Here is a 21,709-nt window from a genome sequence, read left to right on the forward strand (position 1 = left end):
TTTTTTTGTGGAACTGGGGGTTGAACTCAGGCCCTTGTGCTTAACAGGCAAGCGCTTATTCTGAGCCATCTCCCCAGCCTCCTTAGCTTGCATTTTTTAGAATTTTTCTATTTGTGTCATTTGTTTCTGCTTTCCTCATTGTTCTTTTTGTACATTTTCAGAGTGTTTTCATGTGTGTGTTTTATCTTTTTATTTTGTTATAAATTTTTAATTTGCTTTGTATTTGTAAACACCTTTAAATTACTATCTTCTGTTTTCCTAGCACTTCAAGAAATCCCCAACTTTGTCATGGTGTATTGTTATTTTTATAGTTTGCAAGATTCCATTTGATAATATCTTGTTGATGATTTTTGCAGCTATGCTCACTAGAGAGATTGCTATTATTTTTTTAAATACCTAATTTTTCTACCAGGGAAATCAAATTTGCAAGTATTTTGAAGATTTTTGTGTCTGCCTTTGGAGAGATAATGTTATGTAATCCCTTTCCCTTTTCTACTTTTTAGAAAGTGTTGTTGCTTCTTCTATAGTGGAGATAGGCTTTTTCAAAAGTGAAAGTTTGTAGGCCTACACATTTTAAAAAAAAAATACTTTTTCTTTTTTTAAAAAATATTTAGTACAGGGTCTACAGGGTCTCACTATGTAGATAGATCAGATTCGGAGTGATTCTCCTGTTACCAGCCTCCCAAGCGTTGGGATTACAGGTGCACGCCACCATGCCCAGTCTCAATCTCTGTCTCAGTGCACCCCGGGGGCAGGGCTGGCACGGCATGCCGGGGATCATACCCCAGCCACTGTGCTCTGGCTAAGCAGGTGCTTTAGTCCCCTGAGCTATCTGGCTGGTCCGAGAGCTTTATTTATTTTTTTAAAGGGAGTACAAAATAATATTAAAGCGTAAAAAATTACAAGTGATATAGAATTTCACTTAACAAAGTAATGTGGATTTCACAGTATTTGTTGTAATGCATAGTGTTGTCTTCCAACCAGTTATTCATATTACAAGATGTATGCATGCAAAATTGGAAGAAAGAAAAAAAAAAGAAATTAAAAGAAAAATACAACTGAAAAAGGAGACAAAACAAATTAAGCGTTATTTGTTCCTTTCTATAGACGAGCAGAAATGCACAGTACCGTTGTCCCAACCATCCTGCTTATATACATAGATAAATCTCTTTCCTCTGCTCCCTCTCTTGTCCTTCTCCTCAACTCAGTAACTCTTTCCTTTTGAATAAGTTCATTGCCTTTTCCTAGTTTCTATCTATTCTATCCTTCAGATTCCATTTTCTCTGTCAGGATCTCACATGAAGGAGACAATCCAATGTTTACACATGCAGGTATAATTTTTTTTTTTCTGTAACTTAGAATATTTAAAGTACAAGCTTATTTCTTTAATAATTACAGATCTGTGTCGTTGACTTTATATGAATTATGGCAGTTTCTTCTGTGTTGTTCAGGTATTCATTTTGTTGTAGGCAGTTGAATTAGATAGAAGTATTATAGACAGACAGGGCCAGGCCCTCAAGGAGACAATATGGAAGACAAGGTGACTTTGCAGCTTGGAAGAGACAGATACTCCTGTACAGGCCAGACCTCAAGACAAAAGAAGAAACAAATACAGCTACATTCTTCCCTAGGAATGGGCATCAGGGATTGATATTCTTTTTTTTGGGGGGGGGCGTATTTTAGGGAAGGGTCTAGAGGGTGTTCAGGGTCTCACTACTAGATCAGACATAGTGATCCACCTGTTTGCAGCTTCCCAAGAGCTGGGATTACAGGTGCGCTCCACAATGCCCAGATTCAATTGCCATCTTTCTCAGCACACTCTGAGGGTGGGGCTGGCACATCAGGCCTTGGGAATGGGATCAAACCCCCTGCTGGTGCCTGCTTGTAAGCACTTTAAAGGAATTGATATTATAAATAGGCATCAATCACCTTGAAAGAGCCCAAAATAACACAAAACAAAAATTAAAATTTAATAAAAATTTAAAACTTTGTTTATAACCTAGGACATGAATGTTGTCTTGATTAATGTTTCATGTGTAGTTGAACAAAACTTATTCTGCTTTTGTTGAGTGTAATTCTCTGTATCAGATGCCTTTGGTGTATTATAGTGTTTATTTTTTTCCCTCTATGTTTGTTTTTATTTATAGAGTGCATTTAAAGAAGGATACTGACTACAATTTCTTGTGAGATAGTGATTGGAAAGAAGGTACTAAATACAGCACCTGAGATGTCTTTCAGTAGAGAAAAAAATAAAGGAGATTCATTCTTTTTATAAACACGTGATTTTAAACTCTATTGTCATATTGGCATCATGCTTAGGAAGTCAGGGAAATGATGACGGGTTCCCCGAGGAGCAGATGGGCAATGCAGTCTTCTCCCAGTTGGCCTACGCAGCGTCTTGTGCTAGCTAAACACGGTCTATTTCTTAGGTAGTAGGATTTAGGAAAGGAAAACTCTTCTTTTTAGTGGTTAAGATTTTTTTTCCTTCTCCCTGTAGTAAGAGAGAAAAAAGAAGACAGGCTTTTGATGCTAAATTTTCCTGAGCCTTTGAAGAACAAAGAAGATCAAACATGCCCTGAGAAGCACTATGGCCTTGAAATACAAAGATTCAGCCAGAGGAGTTTACTTAAGCCTAAAGCGATTCTGGGCCTAGTTTATGTGGTAGTATCAATTAAGGATTGACTGGAAAAGTACAAATTTTAAGCTATGTTTATTTGTACCTTAGAGTTTTTTTTTTCTTTACTCTTACCAGAAGGAAAGGGATTAATAATTCAGATTACATGATGAGTGTAGTGTCCTACTTCTGTGTGGTTCTAATGGTTTAGAAAACATACTTCATACACATTGTTGTGTTTACCCATACTGCCGTGCAAGAGTTAACTTTTTTTTTGTTTTTGTTTTAAGAGTTAACTTTTAGTTAAAAGATATTTTGACAGAGGCAAGAGGTTGCACCCTGAATTCGAGGCTAGTCTGGGCAACGTATTGTATTCAAGGCCAGTTTATACTACAGAACAAGACCTTGCCTCACCCCATACCAAATCAATCAGTCAATCAATCAAGATATTACAGGTGCTGGGAATGTAGGTCAGTGATAGACCATGTGCAAGGCCCTAGCTTTAATCTCCAATACAATAATAAATAAATAAGTAAATGTATTTTAAAAGACTTGAAAGTTGTTTCAGTGGATATTCACTATTTCATTTTACATACATTTCAAGATCAGAAAAGTTTAGGGGATTTTTTAACCATTGACTTAGGAATTTTTTGGTAGCTGGTTTCATGTCTTGAGTTCTTTACCCAAATGTTTCTTTGTCTAGTTATGTTTAGGTTATCACATATTAAAATCTCACCTACTTAAAATCCGTGTTGTTACTACATTCTGTATTCTCTGTGTTTATTTCTTCCATTGTACAAATATCAACAGGACTTTAAAAAATAGGCTTCATAATTTTGTTGTGCTTTTACTTACATATTAGTAGAATCAAGTTTCAGTTATTCATATGGTTTTTTCCTAAAAATATTTTCCCTGCAGTTCAATTAGATTCAAGAAATCTACTTAAATATGAAAATGAAACCTTTGTTTACTTTTAAATAAGGAAATGAAAACCAAAATGTATATGTATAGTATACTGTTCTTGTTGAAGTTTTGGATGGCTTGATTTTTCTCTAGCTTTATGAGATTGCTGAGGGTTTTTAGTAATGTAAGGTTTTTCTTTTTAGTGAGCCGTGACATATGTGTATGCGTACGTTTTGAAACAATTTTTTAAAAAGGGAAGTATTTAGATTTAAGTGGCACTCCTTGATCTCTGGGACATTTAAAGTGGAGGTTCAAATTTCATTTTTTTGATTGAGTAATTTAGTTCTGTCTGTACTACATTATCCCTTCATGTTGTTTAGTGTTATTGTATGATTGTTGTTTATCTTCTGTTTTAAAGCTTTTATGTAGCTCAGTATTCTCTAGTAACTGTGTTCTTTACGCAATTTGAAATGCTAACAAGAAAGATTGATACTCCAGAATAAATTAAAATATAGTTCTTGTGATAAGCTCTGATCTTTGCAACAGTGTATTTTAATTTCAAAGATAAAATATTTTGTTGATGGCTTCTAAGTGGACATATTTCCTTTCCAGATTCCTATTTTTCAGTCTTCAAGGTAACCCCCTGAAAGCCAATTTTATATGTTGATGTTTGCTTTTGTGTAAGACATGTATTATCCTGAGTTTCTTAATCAGGCAGAGACATATGGAAGGATCAAATATGAAGCTATTTAACAATGATTTTATCATTATTTTGAAAATGATATCAAGACATGTAATTATAAAAATTTAAAAATAAACAGATGGGAAAAATATATATGATAGAATATTATATAAGGTGACTTAATTTTGTAGATATTCTCAAAAGAAAGTTCATTTAGTTAATATTTAGTCTCATTACTAAAAATAATGTTGGATCATCTATTAAAACATATTTCTTATAACAGCAGATAAGAGATTTAAAATAAATGTAATATCAAGGCTATAAATGGTTAGATGAGATGACTCCCATTGGTTATTAAGAAAAAATGTATAAAGTAGTATGTAGCCCTTTAGAAAAGTAGTTTGAAAATTTGTATTACAAAATTTGAAAGTATATATTTGATCCAGAATTTCTGTCTTTGATACCATCTCAAGGAAATAATTTTGATATTTAAAATATGTACTTATAAAGATGGTTAAGGTAGTTATTTGTGAGAATATTATTTTTTTAATAGAAGACTTTAAGTTTTATTTGATGAACTGTTGGGCCAGTGTCTACAACTATAGTGAGTAAGTGCTTATAATATTACTAAAGAAAATATTTTATATATTAGTGACTTTGGTATTGTATTACAAAATGCCACTCATAAATAATTTAAAGAAAGAAGCTGTACTATGGTTGATAGCTTTAGGGGTTCAGTCCATGGCTGTCAGGAAGCAGAGATACTAGGAATTAGCATCATCTAATCTTGTAGGGTGAGACAGTAGATCAGTGGAGAGCATGTGCCTGTTTACATGTAGGCAGCACTGGTTGTGGCCCTCAACTACCCTCCCATTTAAAAAAATACTGTAATTAAGTTTAATTACAAATAAAAACAAGGACATAGAACTAAGGGGTGGATTAAAAAGCTGTTTAGAAGCACTGAAGGTTAATTATAATTTTTATGAGACATTGACCTGCATATAACCTTTGCAAAGTCAGTATGGAAGGAAACCACTTTTGTTATTATAGTCAAATTTTGAGTCTCAGTCTGTTCTGCTTCCTGTGCTTTTTTTTTTTTTTTCCACATAAACATCCATAGAATAGATGTATATTAGTGTTGGTGCTAATTTAGAATTTGGGGAGTATAAAGAGTGGTTCATTTTGCTTCTGGCTTGTGGAATTATGATTTCCACTCCTTTAAAAGGATTTCTTGGATTTAAAAAATTTCTTTGAAAAATATTGCATTTTATCTAGTTCCCAGTTAATGTTATTGGTATTAAGTCTTCTTTTTGAGACATGTTATACTTTTCTGACTTTTCTCATCTAGAAATCCCATCGAGATACTATATTTTGCTAATGAAAGTTGTGTTTGTATTAACTACTCATGACTTTATTTCACAGTTACTTTTTGAACATATGAAATATAATACTCTTTGTAATGTCTAATTATGTAATCTATGTCACTGGTTCACATTTGTTTAATATTTAATGGAAAAATATAGATATATAAAAACACAATTTCAACATATGTTAGGAGAATGCACACCAACCTTGGGAGTCAATCTCTGGGAACACATTGTATCATGCATCTCTGCTAAATTTTCTAGATTGTTAATGTTTGTGTCCCAAATCATATTGTTCGGTCTTGTATTTCTTCAAATAATACAAATCACTTTTTGAAGTAGTGTTTACCAATTTATAATGTTCATATTTGCATACTCATATACATAGAAGCACATCTCTATATACCTATACATATACCTGGGTGCATGAGTATAATGATTGCACCTAGCACTGTGGTGAATATCTCTTCTTAAATATATGCATCTTTTTCTTTAAGATTATTTATTACTGTAAGCAGAATCATTGATTTAGAGACTGGGCATGATGGTGTGCACCTGTAATCCCACCAGGCTGTAAACAAGCAGATCACTATGAGTCTGATCTAGTAGTGAGACCCTGAACACCCTCTAGACCCTTCCCTAAACACACAAACACACACACACACACACACACACACACACACCATCATTGATTTAGAGGCTATGATTTTTATTAGGCTCGCAACATTTTTATTTTGTTGACTTTCACTTACTGTTTTAGTTCTGTTAAAAAAATCATACATAATGTACTAAAGTAATTCTACAAGATGTTATTTAAAAAAGCAATCCTCTGCCTTCTTCAACTGCTCCCTAGAAGAAACCATTTTCAACACTTTAAAGATGATTCTTTTACTGCATACTTGCATGACTCTATATTATGTTTGTATTTTTTTATTTTGTTTTTATTTATTTTGTTTAATTTTAGTACAAGGGCTCACCACACAGATCGAAGTCATAGTGATCCTCCTGTTTTCAGCCTCCCAAGCGCTGGGATTACAGGCGTATAATACCATGCCCAGTATCAATCGTTATCTCAGTGTGTCCAGGAAGTGGGGCCAGCAAGGCCTGGTAATGGAACCCTGGTGGCTGGTCCTGCCAAAGCGGGTACTTTAGTCTACTGAGCTATCTGGCCATCCCTTGTTTTTTAATTATTAATTTGATGTGAAGAACTGACCTCCTAATATTTTCTAATTTCCAGCCCTTTTCCCATCTCGTACATGCTCTTTTCTCATTTCTTTCTAAGGCAACATAAATATATAGCTACATCGTTAGGCAAAATATACTACCTCTTTGTGTTTTAAACAAAGGAGAAGGCTAGCATAGGAAGAAGCTATGAGGGTTTTTGAATCAGTAAGATTTTTTTACTGTATAATGAATGGAGCAAAATGGTCAATAGGAAACTATAGCTTTGTGAGTGAGAGAGCAATCAGAATTATTTCTATTTCCAAATTCTTTCTATTAAATAATTCAAAATAATAAATAATATAATTCTTGTAAATAAGTTCTATTAAATCATTAGAATTATTTCTATTGCCAAAATATAAATAATCAGAATTATTATAGTGAGCCCAAGATTTGTAGCAGAATTATTTATATTTTGGTAGCTGTGTGTGATATTAATTAGAATACAGAAAGCCTGGTAAGATGGTTGGTGTGTGTTTTAATGTTAACTTAAATAACCCAGGTATTGGTTTTGTTTGAAAATTAAAGTGGCAAGCACAGAAATAATATAGTTGCTGATCATTGAGAGCAAATGAGTGCTTTAACAGCAAAACATACCAATAATTCAATCCACGCAGATCAGTTTTCTCACACATATTTTCTGTACATGAGGAGTTTCAATAAGTACTAGTGTAATTCTAACTGTGTGGTACATATAATTAAGGTTTAGCAGTCCTAATGTTGGTACTGCTAGCATATTTCAAAATTTTGCATTTCAGATTTTTACATTTTTAAGAAATTAGACCAGAGAATACTAGTTATTTAATAGCCATTATTCTAAGAGCCTAAATTTAATTCCCAGATAAAATTTTTATGTTTTTGTTCTTTTAGTGAAAAAATTGGAAGAACATAGTAGGAGTACTATAGGTCCTGTGACGCGCACCTGTCATCCCAGCACTTGGGAGGCTGTAAACAGGAGAATCATTATTAGTCCAATCTAGTAGTGAGACCCTGAACACCCTAAAAATACAGAAAAAAAAGCCCAAAACTTTCCTTGTAATACTCTGAAAAATGAAATTTTTAAATGATAAAAGTGAGATTTTTCTTGAATCACAGTGCACACTAAATTTATAAAATAATTTGATCTATAACATACTTTGTCACTTGCCAACTTATTTTTGTTCTGATGTTAGTATAAGAAGTGTGCATGAATTCCAAATTGTTGGCATTTTACATATTTTTATCACAAATAAGTTAATTCCTTTGTATATTTTTATTCAGTAATTTTCATAAATATCTTTCAGTCTAATTGTTAGATCTATTTGATCATGTAAACTTGCAAAATGCTATTGTTTTTCATAATTTAATAATCATTTCTCCACATCATAGATTTTTCTTTCTGGAGTTTTACATAATAACTTTTAAACCTGTAGTAGCCACTTGAGACAATTCTGAAAATATTGGGGATATGTATTTTAGTTAATATTAAAGTCAACTTGGCAGTTAATTTTATATAATCTATTGACATCTATTGACATTACATTGGGTTTTTTTGGTTTTTTGTTGTTGTTTTTGTTTTTTTTTTTTCTACTTTGACTTCAAAATAAGCATGATTTATATCTTTGCCTAGCCAACTTGATCTTATTTTGGACAATTAGTTGGAAATTAAAGTTCAATAGGTAGAAAATGTTTGGAAGACTATTTTTTTAAGATACAGATATTGAAATGGGACCATGTCCAATAGCAAATCTAGGATATTTTAAAAGAAAGTATACATGATATTTTGATACCTTGCTGTGTATTTGGTATTGCAATATTTAAATATGTTTATGTGTTTTTTTACATAGATTATCTTTCTCAAGGAATAGATGTTTCTGGAATAGAAGTAATAGAAAATGATCTACTTTTTATTGCAAGAGCTCGACTTGAAGTGGAAAATCAAGCTAAAAGGCTGCTAGAGCAAGGTGTAGAGATTCAGGTAATAAAAATATCACTTTTTAAATATAAAAAATATGTTATGGTACAAATAACATTTGACTTTGAGTTCAGAAGGATATTACTTTAAATTGGAAAAGTAGAACACATATAAGCACATGGAAATTTTATTTAATCTATTTTCATATGTTTAATTCTACAATGAACCTAAGATTTGTAGCATATAATGTGTCTAATATGAAATACTTTTTATAAGATGTGCATATGTAGATTGGTAGCCAATATCTGTGCATTTGTCTGCGTTGTCCAAGACATCCTTTCAACAAGCCAGTAAGATTGGTATTATTGTAATTTCTGTTTTACAGGGGATGAAACAGAGAGCTTAAGTAATTTAAAATGATCACACAGCTAAAAAATAAGATGTTTTGAATTCTAACTTTAATCACTGCCTAGCACCAGAACCTTGTACCTTAATCACTGTGCCATAATTGGAACTTTTGTTATTGAGATTTCTCTTAAGATACCATTTTCCTGTGCTTAATGCTCTGAAGTAAAAGAAACTCAAAGTTATTAATGAGAACCAACAAATTGAATTAATTCTTTCTGTGTGTTATGTCCAGGTATTTTCTTCATTTGTATCAAACCTAACCATAGCCATTTAATATTAATATAGTATATTCTACATAAAATGTATTTTATATTTTCTACATATATTTCATTCTTTCATTCTATATTTCCTATTTTCTTAACCTGAAAAGTAGTTTTGTTCATTTGTATTGGACAAAAATAGTTATTAATGATAAGCACTTTAATATATGGGGACTCATTTTCTAGTTCTTAAATAGTTGTACTTTAAGAAGGAGCTAGGAATGTAGTGCAGCCACGCAGCTCATGTCTGGCAAGCTCAAGGCCCCAAGTTTGATACCGACTACTAAAAAATAAAAAAAAGATAGAGTATCAGTTTTATTTGTATTAGTTGTATTTTAAAAATAAATCTTTAACACTGAATTCTGGTATACATATTGAAAAGTGAGCAGATCGTAAGTGTTCATATAGAAGAAAATGTGACAGTAAGAGTACACCTGTGAAATTAAAACCCACATCAAGAAATAGGATATTGGACTGGGGAAATAGGTCAGCTGCTTAAGCACCTGCCTGGGAAGCATAATGTCCTGAGTTCTATCCCAGGTACCACATACAAAAAAGGATATTATCACTTCTTAGAATCTTGCACTCTGATAATTATTCTTTCTTGTCCTCAAAGATAGGCATTACGGGCATTGCCCTATCTTCTAACACTAGAGATAAATTTTGTCAGCTGTGTCACTTACGTTTTAGCTTTAGATCTATATGTAAGGACAAATGATTAGCCAGTTTAAGGAGATACAATTATTTAGGTCCTTGAAAGACAAAGACATAATTCTAGGGCCCCAGGAGATAGCTCAGTGGCCTAAGTGCCTGCCTGGCAGGCCCAGGGATCTGGGTTCAATCCCTGGTACTACATGTAGTGCCAGCCTCTGGTGCTGAGCCAGCCATAGAAAATGGGCATAGTGGTGCACACCCATAATCCCGGCGTTGGGAAGGCTGAGACAGGAGGATCACTACCAGGTTGAGCTGCATAGTGAGGCCCTGTGCCAAATAAATAATCAAATCAATCAGTGATTTTTTTAAAAAGACACAGTTTTATTATTCATATTTTCTTCCTTTGATTAAAGGGCCATTGCCCTCCTATAGAATGGCTGCTGGTTTTGACTTTGTAATCTTTCAGTCTATATAAATTTTACCTCTTAGAGGTTTTACAGTGGAAATTGACTTCCTATAAACTGTGTTGCCCTTTTACTTATTAGGATGGCTTTCATATCTTGACACTTTTGTCTTTCCTATGTATTTATTCATGACTTAAGCAGTACTGTTTTCTTTCCATCTCAAATCCATTCATATTGTGTTATCAGTACCTAGGTTGATGAGTGATCTTATACATTAGACCTACGTTGTTTGACACTCACTGGCCCAAACCTGAGTCTAGTAAGCCTTCTCTTCTATTTTATCATCATTTTCCTGTTGCCAGCCTTAGATGATGTCATTGTTAGCATTTTGGTCTACATCTCTAGTGTCTCATTCTTTGACTCTAGACCCCTATTTTTCCTCTCCTGTTCCTTTTAAAACAATATAATCATTTTGTTTATGTAGAATACAATCTTTTTAATTATTGAGAACATCAATGGTCTTTATTACACTATTATTTCCTGCCCTGTTAACCGTATACCTGTTCCCTTCTTTGCTTCTACTGTTCATTTCTATATTAAGTTGTGCTAAGATCTATATCTTCACATGTTTTCCTGACTAGTGATTCTTAAACCTAAGTATGTATCAAAAATTCTGGACAGTTTTCTCTATAAAGTTCAGAGAGGTGAGTACAGTGTCCACAGTTTCTGGGGAGTAGGTCTGCAACCAAGAACCATTGCTTTCGATGATACCCTCAAATTGTTTGCTTCTTATTTTTCTGTCAAGCCTGCAAGCAAAATGCCATCTGTGGGTCCTCCTTTATCTGTTTTTGCTTCTATCCCTAAGCTGTTCAGTGCTGTTCAGACAGAAAAAAACCAGACAACTGTAATATTGATATAATTAAAATTTATGATTCTTCAATGCGGCTGGAATCTTGTTACTTTTTAATATGTCCAGTTCCTTCTATCATTTTACAAATGACTATTTCAAATCTTCTGTATTCATTGTAAACCTCCAATCTACTTCCTTTTCCCTGATTGTCATCAGCTGATCTCATCTCACATTTCACAGAGAAAAACCATGAAACATTAGTCTTTTCTATTTTCTGTCACCTTCACTCTCAAAGATGAAGCTCCATTAAATCATTTACTTTATTATAGGCTGATTCCACACTGCGCTTGTTGTACTGCTTCTGTAGAATCTTCAGCCTTTCCTCATCTTCTTGCAGCATACAAAGATATTAAAGTTTCTCCTATGAAAAAAAAGCAAGCGATCTTCAGTATGAATTATTTACCTCTATAATTTGTTACCTAGCTATTTTCTAGTCTCTTTGCCTCACAACTAAACTTTGGAAGAATAGACTACCCTCTCCTTTTTTGACTTCTTGTGTGGTCCCCAGTTTTTTCTGGGCTATAACATGTCTTCATCAATGAATCTACTTTCAATTATGAAAACATGGACCTCCAAATTTCCCAAAATATTTTTTTTCCCTCAAATTTTTAATTTTTTTTTTCTTTTTTCATTTTAGTATTTGGTATAGGGTCTCACTACACAGCTCAGACTCATAGTGATCCTCTTGTTTTTCAGCCTCCCCCACTCTGGGATTACAGGTGTGCACCACCACACCTGGATTACATTCCTGGCTGAGCATACCCTAGAGGTGGGGTGTCACGCAGAACTAAGATCAAATCCTGGTCCCTGCACTTGCCAAAGCAGGTTCTTAGTCCACTGAGCTATCTTGCAGGCCCTTGATATTTTTTCTTGGTGGATGTTTTTCTTTGAAAGTTTTGACTTTGGTAAATATTCCAACCTTTGTACTTCAACTTCTTTCTTAGTTTCTCTAGTCCCAAATCTCTTGTTTATTTTTTCTTTGTGTTTGTCTCCTTTCTTACTTCATTCATATTCTTAATACTATGCTCTCTTCTGTAGTGTTCGTTTGTGCTTTCTATGTCTGTTTGGTGTGCATGGTGGTGCATGCCTGTAATCCCAGCATTTAGGAGGCTGAGGAAGGAGGATCCTCGTGAGTTTGAGACCAGCCTGGGCTTCAAAGTGAGCTCAAGGTCAGCCTGAGCTGCCTAGTGAGACACTGTGTCAAAAAGACAATAGCAAAAGCAAAAAAATCTACATCTGTTTGGTGTCTTTTTACTCTAAATGCTTTTCATTAATTATCTCCTACATTCCCACCTTCTGATAACAGTTCAGATTTCAATCTGAATCCAAGACCTCTTTTCTAAACTCCCTGTGTACCGCACTTTAAGATACTTAACATTAGGAGAGAATGTTAGTTTATAGAGAACAAAATCTACTTTTGCTTTTAGTAAACAAAGACTTATAGTAGCATTATCATTGAGAGGGCTGGAGAAAATGGGCATAATCTGAGATTATTATTATTATTATTATTATTATTATTTTGGTTAGCTGTTATAGAGCAGCACTGTTCAGTGGGAAACTTACAGTAAGAAAGTACTGCCGTGTGCAGAATTGGGTGATTTAGGCAGGTATTGCTCCTTCTGTGTCATGAAACTACCTGCTGTCTTAGTTTTCAGTGCAGTTGATAGCTTTCAAACCGTATAATATCTGATATCCGGATCAGTAAGTGGATGCCCCCTGGTCTACATTTTGACACAAGGGTAAGAAGCAGACATAAAATATGACTGCTAAAGTTAATATAGAAAAAATATACTCACTTCTGTAACCAGACTTGTTAGGGAAAACAATAGAAATAGAAGAGGTTTAGCCTCTGCCTTTTAAATGTCACAAAAATTATTATAGTTAACGGTATCTGAGTCAAACTTGGAACCCTTTTACAAGGAGTCTCTCTCAAAGAGACTCCTTTGCCGCTTCCACAGCGAAAACATATGAAAAGGAACCCAGAATGTATGTAAAGTAACTTAGTTACAGTATCATGCACATTATTCCAAGTGGACATGACAGTAACCCTCTAACTCAGAATTTTTAAAATCAGAGCTATCACATTTATCTTTTCTCTGTTCATTAGCTGATACAGAGCAACACCACTCATGTGGGAAACTTGGGACATGGCTGGTCTAAACTAAGTATTAGCACACTTTCTACAAGAGCTAGACAACAAATAGTTCAGCCTTGGTGGGTCATTCTATTGTAGTTATAACTACTGAATGCAGCTGTACAGAGAAGCAGCTAAATCAGTGAACTCGGGAGTATTCGATTAAAACTCTATTAATGAAAATAGTGGACAAAATTTACCCATTGCCTAATCCAATTCCTGTTTTCTCATTTCATCCTCTTAGTTTTTCACCTAAATTATTGTAGTAATCTTCTCTTAGTTCTCTAATTTTCGTTTACTATTCATACTTTTTTCAGTCTTTATGAAAGAGATTATCTAGTCATACCCATTTACTACTGAAAATCCTGGAACAGTTTCACTCATGGATCTCGAATCCCTCCTGCCTGTTGGTGTCTTGCCACATCCACAGAAGACACTTGGATGTTTCTTTTATCTTTTATGTGTTTGCATTTGTTGTTAACTATTTCTTGAATGCATGCGTAATCATCTCATTTGTTTGGTTATTTGGTTTGTATTTGTTCTTCAATCCCTAGCTATTTCCTTAACTTCTCTAGAAAACCTTCCCTGATTCTTCTGGGTGTGTTTAGAACTTTTATTTAGGGTTAGGCTATTACTTTTTAAAAGAAGCCAGGTGTTGTGGTGTATGCCTGTAATTCCAGCACTTGGAAGGTTGAGGTAAGAGAATTGCTGCTACAAAGTGAGTTCAAGGCCAACCAGAACTACATAGCAAAACTCTGCCTCAAAAAGACCAAAACAACACCAACACAATGTCATTTATTATCCTGTGGATATTGTATTAGAGTTTGTTATAAAATATATAAAATTTTATTGATTGAGGTTCATTAAGAACTAATTTTTTTCCTTTCCTTTTCATCCCCTACAGTGCTCAAAAAAATACAAAGTAATTGTATTAAATAATTGTATACAACACTAGATTATAATCTTAGTATTTCTTCTTGCCTACTCAAAGAAATGTTTGAAGAATTTCAAAGCATCTTTAAAGACAAATGTTCCACAGGAAATTGACACTACTGTAGCTTGTGTAGTTGCAAGGTGGTGATTAACCTTTCAAAAAGTGTGATAAGATAAACCCTTTTAGTTCATAGTCTAATAGGTATAATACCACTTCATCTGTGATTTTAAAACTTTATTGGATATGTACTTAAATTTTTTTTCTTATGAAGTATTTATAAATTCACATGCACACACATGCATAATTCTCAACTCTCCATATCTGTGAGTTTCACATTTATAGATTCAACCAACTGTTGATCACACATATTTTAAAAGTTTCAGCAAGTTCCAAAAGTAAAACTTGAATTTGCAACATGCTGGGAACTCTACTGTATCTATGAGAATGAAGGGATATATAGGAATAGCCTACTGTAGTCCTGCACTATTTCTCAGGTCCTCAGCCTCTGCAGCATGCCCTGTTTCAGTGTAGTTTGCCTTGTGTTTTTTTTGTGTACTATGTACTGAAATACAATCAATTGTTGTATCTGCATTTGAACATGTACAGGCATTTTTTGTTATTTCCTAAATAGTACACTGTAGCAGTTATTAGCATTGACATTTTAAATCTAAAGATGATTACATGGAAGGATATGTGTAAATATGCAAGTATTGTGCTATTTTATATAAAGGATTTGAGTAATATGAACATTGATGTCCTTGAGTTCTTAAAACCAATCCCATATGGATACTGAAGGTTTGACTATATGTCTGTGTATATATTCAATTTATGTAATTCTTAATATTTTAATATTTTTAAGGTAATGGGAATCAAACCAAGAATTTGTAGAAAGGAAGCCTTACCAAATTTATAAAACTAAAATACTATTTCCCAAAAGGAGAGGTGATTATAACATGTTAAAATATGATTATTTTAAAAAGATTCTATTCTTTTTTGGGGGGGCGGGGTGGAACCGGGGATTGAACTCAAACCCTTATACTTGCCAGGGAAGCACTTATTCTACTGAGCCATCTCCCCGGCCCCTAAGATTCTGTTCTTATATATACTTATTTTCTAAGGCACTGAAGTATTATATATATATATACATATATATATATATATATATTATAATATATATATTTTATTGTTTGAATGCATTTAACAGTTGTCAAATTTTATTGTACTTTACCACTTAAACATTAAAGGAGATCCCTGGGTCTGCCTTGCTGGCCTCACCCCCCGGTGTGCACTGAGATGGCAATTGAGACTGGGCTTGGTGGCGCCCGCCTGTAATCCCAGCTCTTGGGAGGCTATAAACAGGTGGATCACTATGAGTCCAATCTAGTAGTGAAACCTTGAACACTCTGTAGACTCTTCCCTAAAATACAAAAAGTAAATAAATAAAAATTAAAGGAAGACTTCCAAACTTTTAAGAAATTAATAATTCCTGTTACCAAAATATTTGTTTCCTGTTACTTAAACGGTAACAATTTTATTTTATATTCAGACAGTGATGAAAAGATGATTGAAGTAGATGATTGTTTTTTAGATGTAGAAGGAAAAACTTGTATTTCAATGGGTAGATATGCAAAAGTCTGCATGAATATTAGAAATATAGGAGTCAAAGAATGTGTCTCAGAATGGCTCAGAGGAAGGTAGGGAATCCCTCCACCATTGAACTCACAGCCTTGTATATATTAGTCAAGCACTATACCACTGTGTTATATCCCTAGTGTTTTGGTGTTTTTTTGGTTTGTTTTGTTTCATTGTTTAGATTTATTTTGAAGTAGGCTTGTGATCAGTTGCCCATTATGGCCTCAATCTTGTTGACGATTGTCTCTTTGCAAGGCTATTGGTCATATTATCATACTTCATTGAAATTAACCATTACTACCCAATTCTCCTGTATTATTTGGATGAATAATTTGAGTTTGATCTGATTCTTGTCTAGTCCATTTGGTCAACCATAACAAAATGATATAAATGAGGTGCCTTATAAACAACGATTTTAGAAATTGTGGTGATTAGGGTGAATTGTGTCAAATTGATTGAGATAGATCGGGTCTTGCTATTTCAAGGGCATCCTACTTTTTGTCCTTATACAGAGCATATGGCTTTTTTAAAAATGATAATCTTTTCAGCAACCACAAATTTCTTTGGATCCAACTTCATAGATGCTTCTTTTCTGGCCAAGCTATGAATATTTTACATATTTTGGCTCTGCTTTTTTGGACCTCATTTTCATCATAGACCTGGCTAAGAACAGCCAACAGTACCCATGCTACCACCTGAACACTGGGCTGCCTTAATATTTTGCCTCCCACATTAATTAGTCTAACACCTTTATCTTATATTTAGCCTCACACAAAGTCTTATTACATGGAGAAATGTAGATTTTTTTTCCAAAACATGCATTACTATAGTTTCCAACAGAGCCCTGATTCCAAAATTAAACCTCATAAGCTTAAGTCTTTACTGTCTGCATTCCTATCAGCATTCTTGTCTTTCGATCATCCATCAAGCACAGTGTATAACATTCTAGGGATTCTGTGGCTTGTATCTTCACACTCTTCCCCTAGATTATTTCTAAAGGCTTCTGAACCACATGGTCAGGTGCAGTCAGATCAGTAGCCCCATTCTGTACCAGTTCTTTCTATGCACCACTTTTCCTCCAAAACAAAATATCCAACACATATAACTTAAAGGATGATGGGTTTATTTGGGCTTGTGGTTTCAGAGGTTTTGGTCCATGGCTGGCTGATGCTAGGCAGATACAACATGGTAGAAAGGCTTGGTAGAGAAAAGCTGTTTCCCTTATGGCAGCCAGGAAGCAGACAGATAAGGGGGAGCCAGGGATAAGTACCCACCCTTCAAGGTTACACCCCTAGTGATCTGCCATCTTGGACCAAGCCTTGCACCCTTAGTAGAGCATTCACCTATTATTATTTATGTATTTATTTATTTTTTGTCTTTTTGAGACAGGGTCTCACTATGCAGCTCAGGCTGGCCTTCAGCTTATTTTATAGCCCAGGCTGTTCTCGAATTTGCAGCAGTCCTCCTCCTTCAGCCTCCCAAGTGCTGGGATTACAAGCATCTGCCACCATGCCCGGCTCAAGTCACCTATTATTAACCAGTGGATAAATTCACTGATGAGTATAGCATCCCTATGATCCAGACACTTTATAAAAGCCTCACATCTGAACAAGTGAGACATCTTTGGGTAGGTATTTTAGGTGTAAATTGATAACACCTTGAAACCATGAACCAAATTAAATCTCTCCTCAAAGTTGTAGGTGTTGAATATTGTATCCTTCTGTTGATCAAATGACTGATATAGATGTCTAAGCTGAAGCCTGCAGCAGATTGAGTACTTGGTGAGGACCAACTTTATAGTTCACAGATGACACCTTCTCATGTCCTTGCACAATAGATGGAACAAATAAGCACTGTTCATGAGCACTCTTATGACCCCTTCATTTCTCTAATATCCCACTTCCTAAAACAATCACGTTAGGGGTTAGGATTTCAGTATATGAATTTGAAGAGGCAAACACATATTTAGTGCATAGCAGCTTCCTGTATAATTTTCTTGAAGAAGATATACTGATCAGCAAATATTAATGTCCTTACTCAGTTATCTGAGTTTACTGTACTTGTTATCTATAAATTGGTATGTTTTTATAAAAATATGTATTTCTGAATTTAGTTATGTGCATCTGCCTTCCTTAGTCCTCTTTCTCTGGCTTATTTTCATGAAGTCTGGTTTTTGGCTTTGCAGAGCTGAGACAATTAAACCCTTAATGAGTAATGATGCTACTGGGATATTAATTCTTGGGAAGCAGGTGTCTTGGTAGAAATAGCCTGTGTTTTTAGGCTAGTGCCTTATCTTCTTGGAGAGCTGCAAGACAGCAGTGTTATGTAGCTGTGCCTGCAGGCAGTTTAGGAACTAAGAATGTAACAAACCTTTATCAAATACCTCTTCTTTGCCAGGCTTTGTGTTAGTTACTTTAGACTTGTTATCTCAACCACAATGACAAACAAGGAGTATGAATATAACTGCTGACTTTCCTTATTGTTAAGGACATAAAGAAATGGAGAGATTCAGAAATTAAAGACTACGCAGCTGTGAAATGGCCATCCTGATCTAGAGCTCCTGCCGCCCCCCCCCCCCCGCTTCCCTTAGTAAGACCAATCAGTTTATTCTGATTTTGTTAGGTACTTAGATAGAAATTTGAAAATGTGTGCAGCAGTTTATATTATAAAAGGCTTTTTACAGTATGAAAATTTCTTTAGGAAATTTCCATATAAATAATCTTAACTAGTCTTTTAGTATTTTTCAGAATTTCTGTTTTCTGGTCAAATTTTTTTTTTTTCCTCTGATCTGAAACTGCTACTTTAAACTTAACTGTTTTCTGATTTTCTGTTAACCTCCCTCTCAAACCCTTTCAGCCCCAATTTTTCTCTGAGCAGATGCCCTTTATTTTCTGCTTCACAGAAAGGCTTCTCACACCACTTTGTTTGCTTTGGTTAGAACCTTATGTTTCAACCCTTATTTATGTTGTCATCCTTTCCCGTTCAGTACTGGCTCCTCATTGGTGTTTCAGCTTCCACATTCATGCCACTCTGTGTGCTCTGCCTTGCAGTCTCCTCAGTCCATTGGTGCTTCGCACTCTGTCTTCCTTCCTTCCTTTAGGGCCTTCCTACTCTTTTGATGTCTGGAATACTCTTTCTACTTCTTAGAACAGATGCTGGTACCAAATGGTCAACTTCATAATTAATATTTATTATAAATATACACTAAAAGATAAAATTATACTACTTTAATTCTTTTTTTTTTTAATTTTTTTTTATTTTAACATTTATTGTGTGTGTGTGTGTGTGTGTGTGTGTGTATGTGTGTGTGTGGCCAGCTCAGCCCACCAGGGGGCGCGGCTGGCTGGCATGTGGTGCTGGGGGATTGAACCGTGGTCCCTGTGCTTTGCCAAGCTTGTTCCAAGTAGATGCTTTAGACCACTGAGCCATCTCTCCAGCCCCAATTCTTCAGAACTATTAAATTCGGGGCCGGGGAGATGGCTCAGTGGAATATGCGCTTCCCTGGCAAGCTCAAGGGCCTGAGTTCAATCCCTGTTTCTGTTAAAAAAAAAAAAAAGCTATTAAATTCATGAAATGTTACGTTCTTAAGTAGTTTACAGGCTCATAGCCTGAGAACATGTTTAATAAACAAGGAACTTTTGAAAAATTATGCATCATATTTAATCATCCATTTCTTGTATAAATTTGATTTCTCAAATGTTGATCTTTTATTGAGTGTACTATGAATTATGACAGTGATCTTTAGTATCACTTAAATACAAAATTTAAAAATAGCATAAGTTTGGCCACTAGTCAATGAGATTTTTTTTTAAACATCTAAAAAAAAATTTTAGTTGAATTGCCTTAAGGAAATGAATGCTGTTTTTATCAATTTATTATATTCCTCCTTTACTAAAATAACAATAGTCACCTAACTGTAATTTGAAGGTGCAAGACTTCTGTTGCACAATGGCTATACCATAAATATTTTCATTCCCTTATCTCTACAATCATAGGTTGAAATCCTAACCCCTAAAGTTATGATATTAGAAGGTAGGATGTTAAAGAGTTCAAGAGGATGGAACCTTCATAAAAGTGATGATTACCCTTATGAAAGACTTCTTTCATTTTTTCACCAGCCTTCCCCTCACATCCCACTCCTCTCTTTGCTGAAAGAGCTCTCTTCTACCCTTATGCCATGTATGATTACAGAAAAAAAAAATCCTTGTATGACTCAGAAAGCATTCCCCCCCCCCCCGATATCCCATCAAATGCCCATTGATCTGGAATTCTCTGTCTCCATATCTGTTGAGTAATTTCTGTTGTTTGTAAGCCACTCAGTTTATGGTATTGTGTTACCAGCCCAAGCAGAGTAAGAAAATAGCTAGTCTCCAATCATCTGAAAAAGTCACTAAAAGAAAATTTATGTAATTTATTTAGCACTTTTTTAAACCAAACTTTTAAACAAATGTATTTGCAATGACAAAGTCTATTTTATATTGTACTTTTCCTAGCCAATTGTGTAGTGTACTATATTTAGTTGTAGGTTTTAAATAGCTTTGTAATGTTATAAAATCCCCACTAGCATATTACAAGATTTCTAGCAATGAGATGTCTATTTAGACACAGAGGTACTGTTATTTTTTAATGAATAAAAATATACATAAGTAAACTTGGAGCCTCAGCCTTCATATCACCATATGGAAAAGATTTATAGTGGTATCACTACCACTTTTCAAACTTTTGAGGGACTGAGTTAGAGCACATTTAGGAGAAGCATAGTGTATCACCACATTAGGAAAGTGTTTTCACTAGGTAGTCTTCGTGACATGCACGGAGCTACGTTTGCCAGCCACCTACAGCAGTTCCCTGACTCTTGTCTTTGTTTCCTGCTGACTCCTGGAATCTTTCATGGACAGGAGTCGGACAGAGAGTGAGAAAAGACTCTATATAGATCTTTTTTTTTTTTTTTTTTTATTGTGACAAGCTCTTCATTACTTCAGGCTTTAGCTAGATTTCAAAAATAGGTGATAAAGATTTTGATTTGGACGAGTTCCTGCATCTCCATAGATACCAGGCCCCCACAGTGAAATTATGACATTTTAATTAGCAAGATGCCTTTAACTTGTGAATTAGAAGCTTTCCCAGTAAACAAGTATAGAATTTTATGAAGGTTCAGAGTGGAGAAAGATGTACTTATTTGTCTCTGGAGGTTATTAGGCAAGAGAGTCTCCTCAATAAGTTCTTTCAGAGATTAGTACCTGGCCATAATCTCTTCTATTTTTTTTTCATAATTTTATTGATAAACAAATTGCAATGAGACAGTTTCAAATCAAATCGGTAGGATTTGATTAGTTTCAATAATTATTATTGAAATTATTAGTTTCAGTAACATACTACGTACATTCTTCTTAGTGGTTAATTGCTGTACAAGATGTGGACTTGAGATCCTATTTACAAACACCATTAGAACAAATCTATTCATGAAGAGAATGTAATTATATATCTATCCTAACCACTTCGAATACACAGATACAAAATGGACATTCGTCTATATCCCCATTTTTTGTTAAGTTCCGTTATTTGAATATTATAGGTGTGGAAACTCAGCAAAATATTCTAAAAGAGTCCAGTAGCACATAATAGCATGGGGTCTTCTGTTTAACTGGCAATGTCAAAAATTGTTGACCTGAGTCCCCCACAGCTCAACATAACA

The 21,709-nt window shown here is 34.4% G+C and overlaps 1 protein-coding gene across 1 annotated transcript in view; it reads left to right on the top strand.

The window, feature by feature from the left end:
• Cog5 (component of oligomeric golgi complex 5) overlaps positions 1-21,709 on the top strand; it is a 359,771-nt gene that overhangs the window by 180,394 nt on the left and 157,668 nt on the right. Inside the window, 2 exon segments of the mRNA XM_023719494.1 lie at positions 8,611-8,741; positions 21,620-21,625. Of these exon segments, the coding sequence (XP_023575262.1) occupies positions 8,611-8,741; positions 21,620-21,625 (137 nt within the window).

Source organism: Octodon degus, unplaced genomic scaffold (genome assembly GCF_000260255.1).
Source record: "Octodon degus isolate 3935 unplaced genomic scaffold, OctDeg1.0 scaffold00068, whole genome shotgun sequence".
In the NCBI taxonomy this organism is placed as follows: Eukaryota; Metazoa; Chordata; class Mammalia; order Rodentia; family Octodontidae; genus Octodon; species Octodon degus.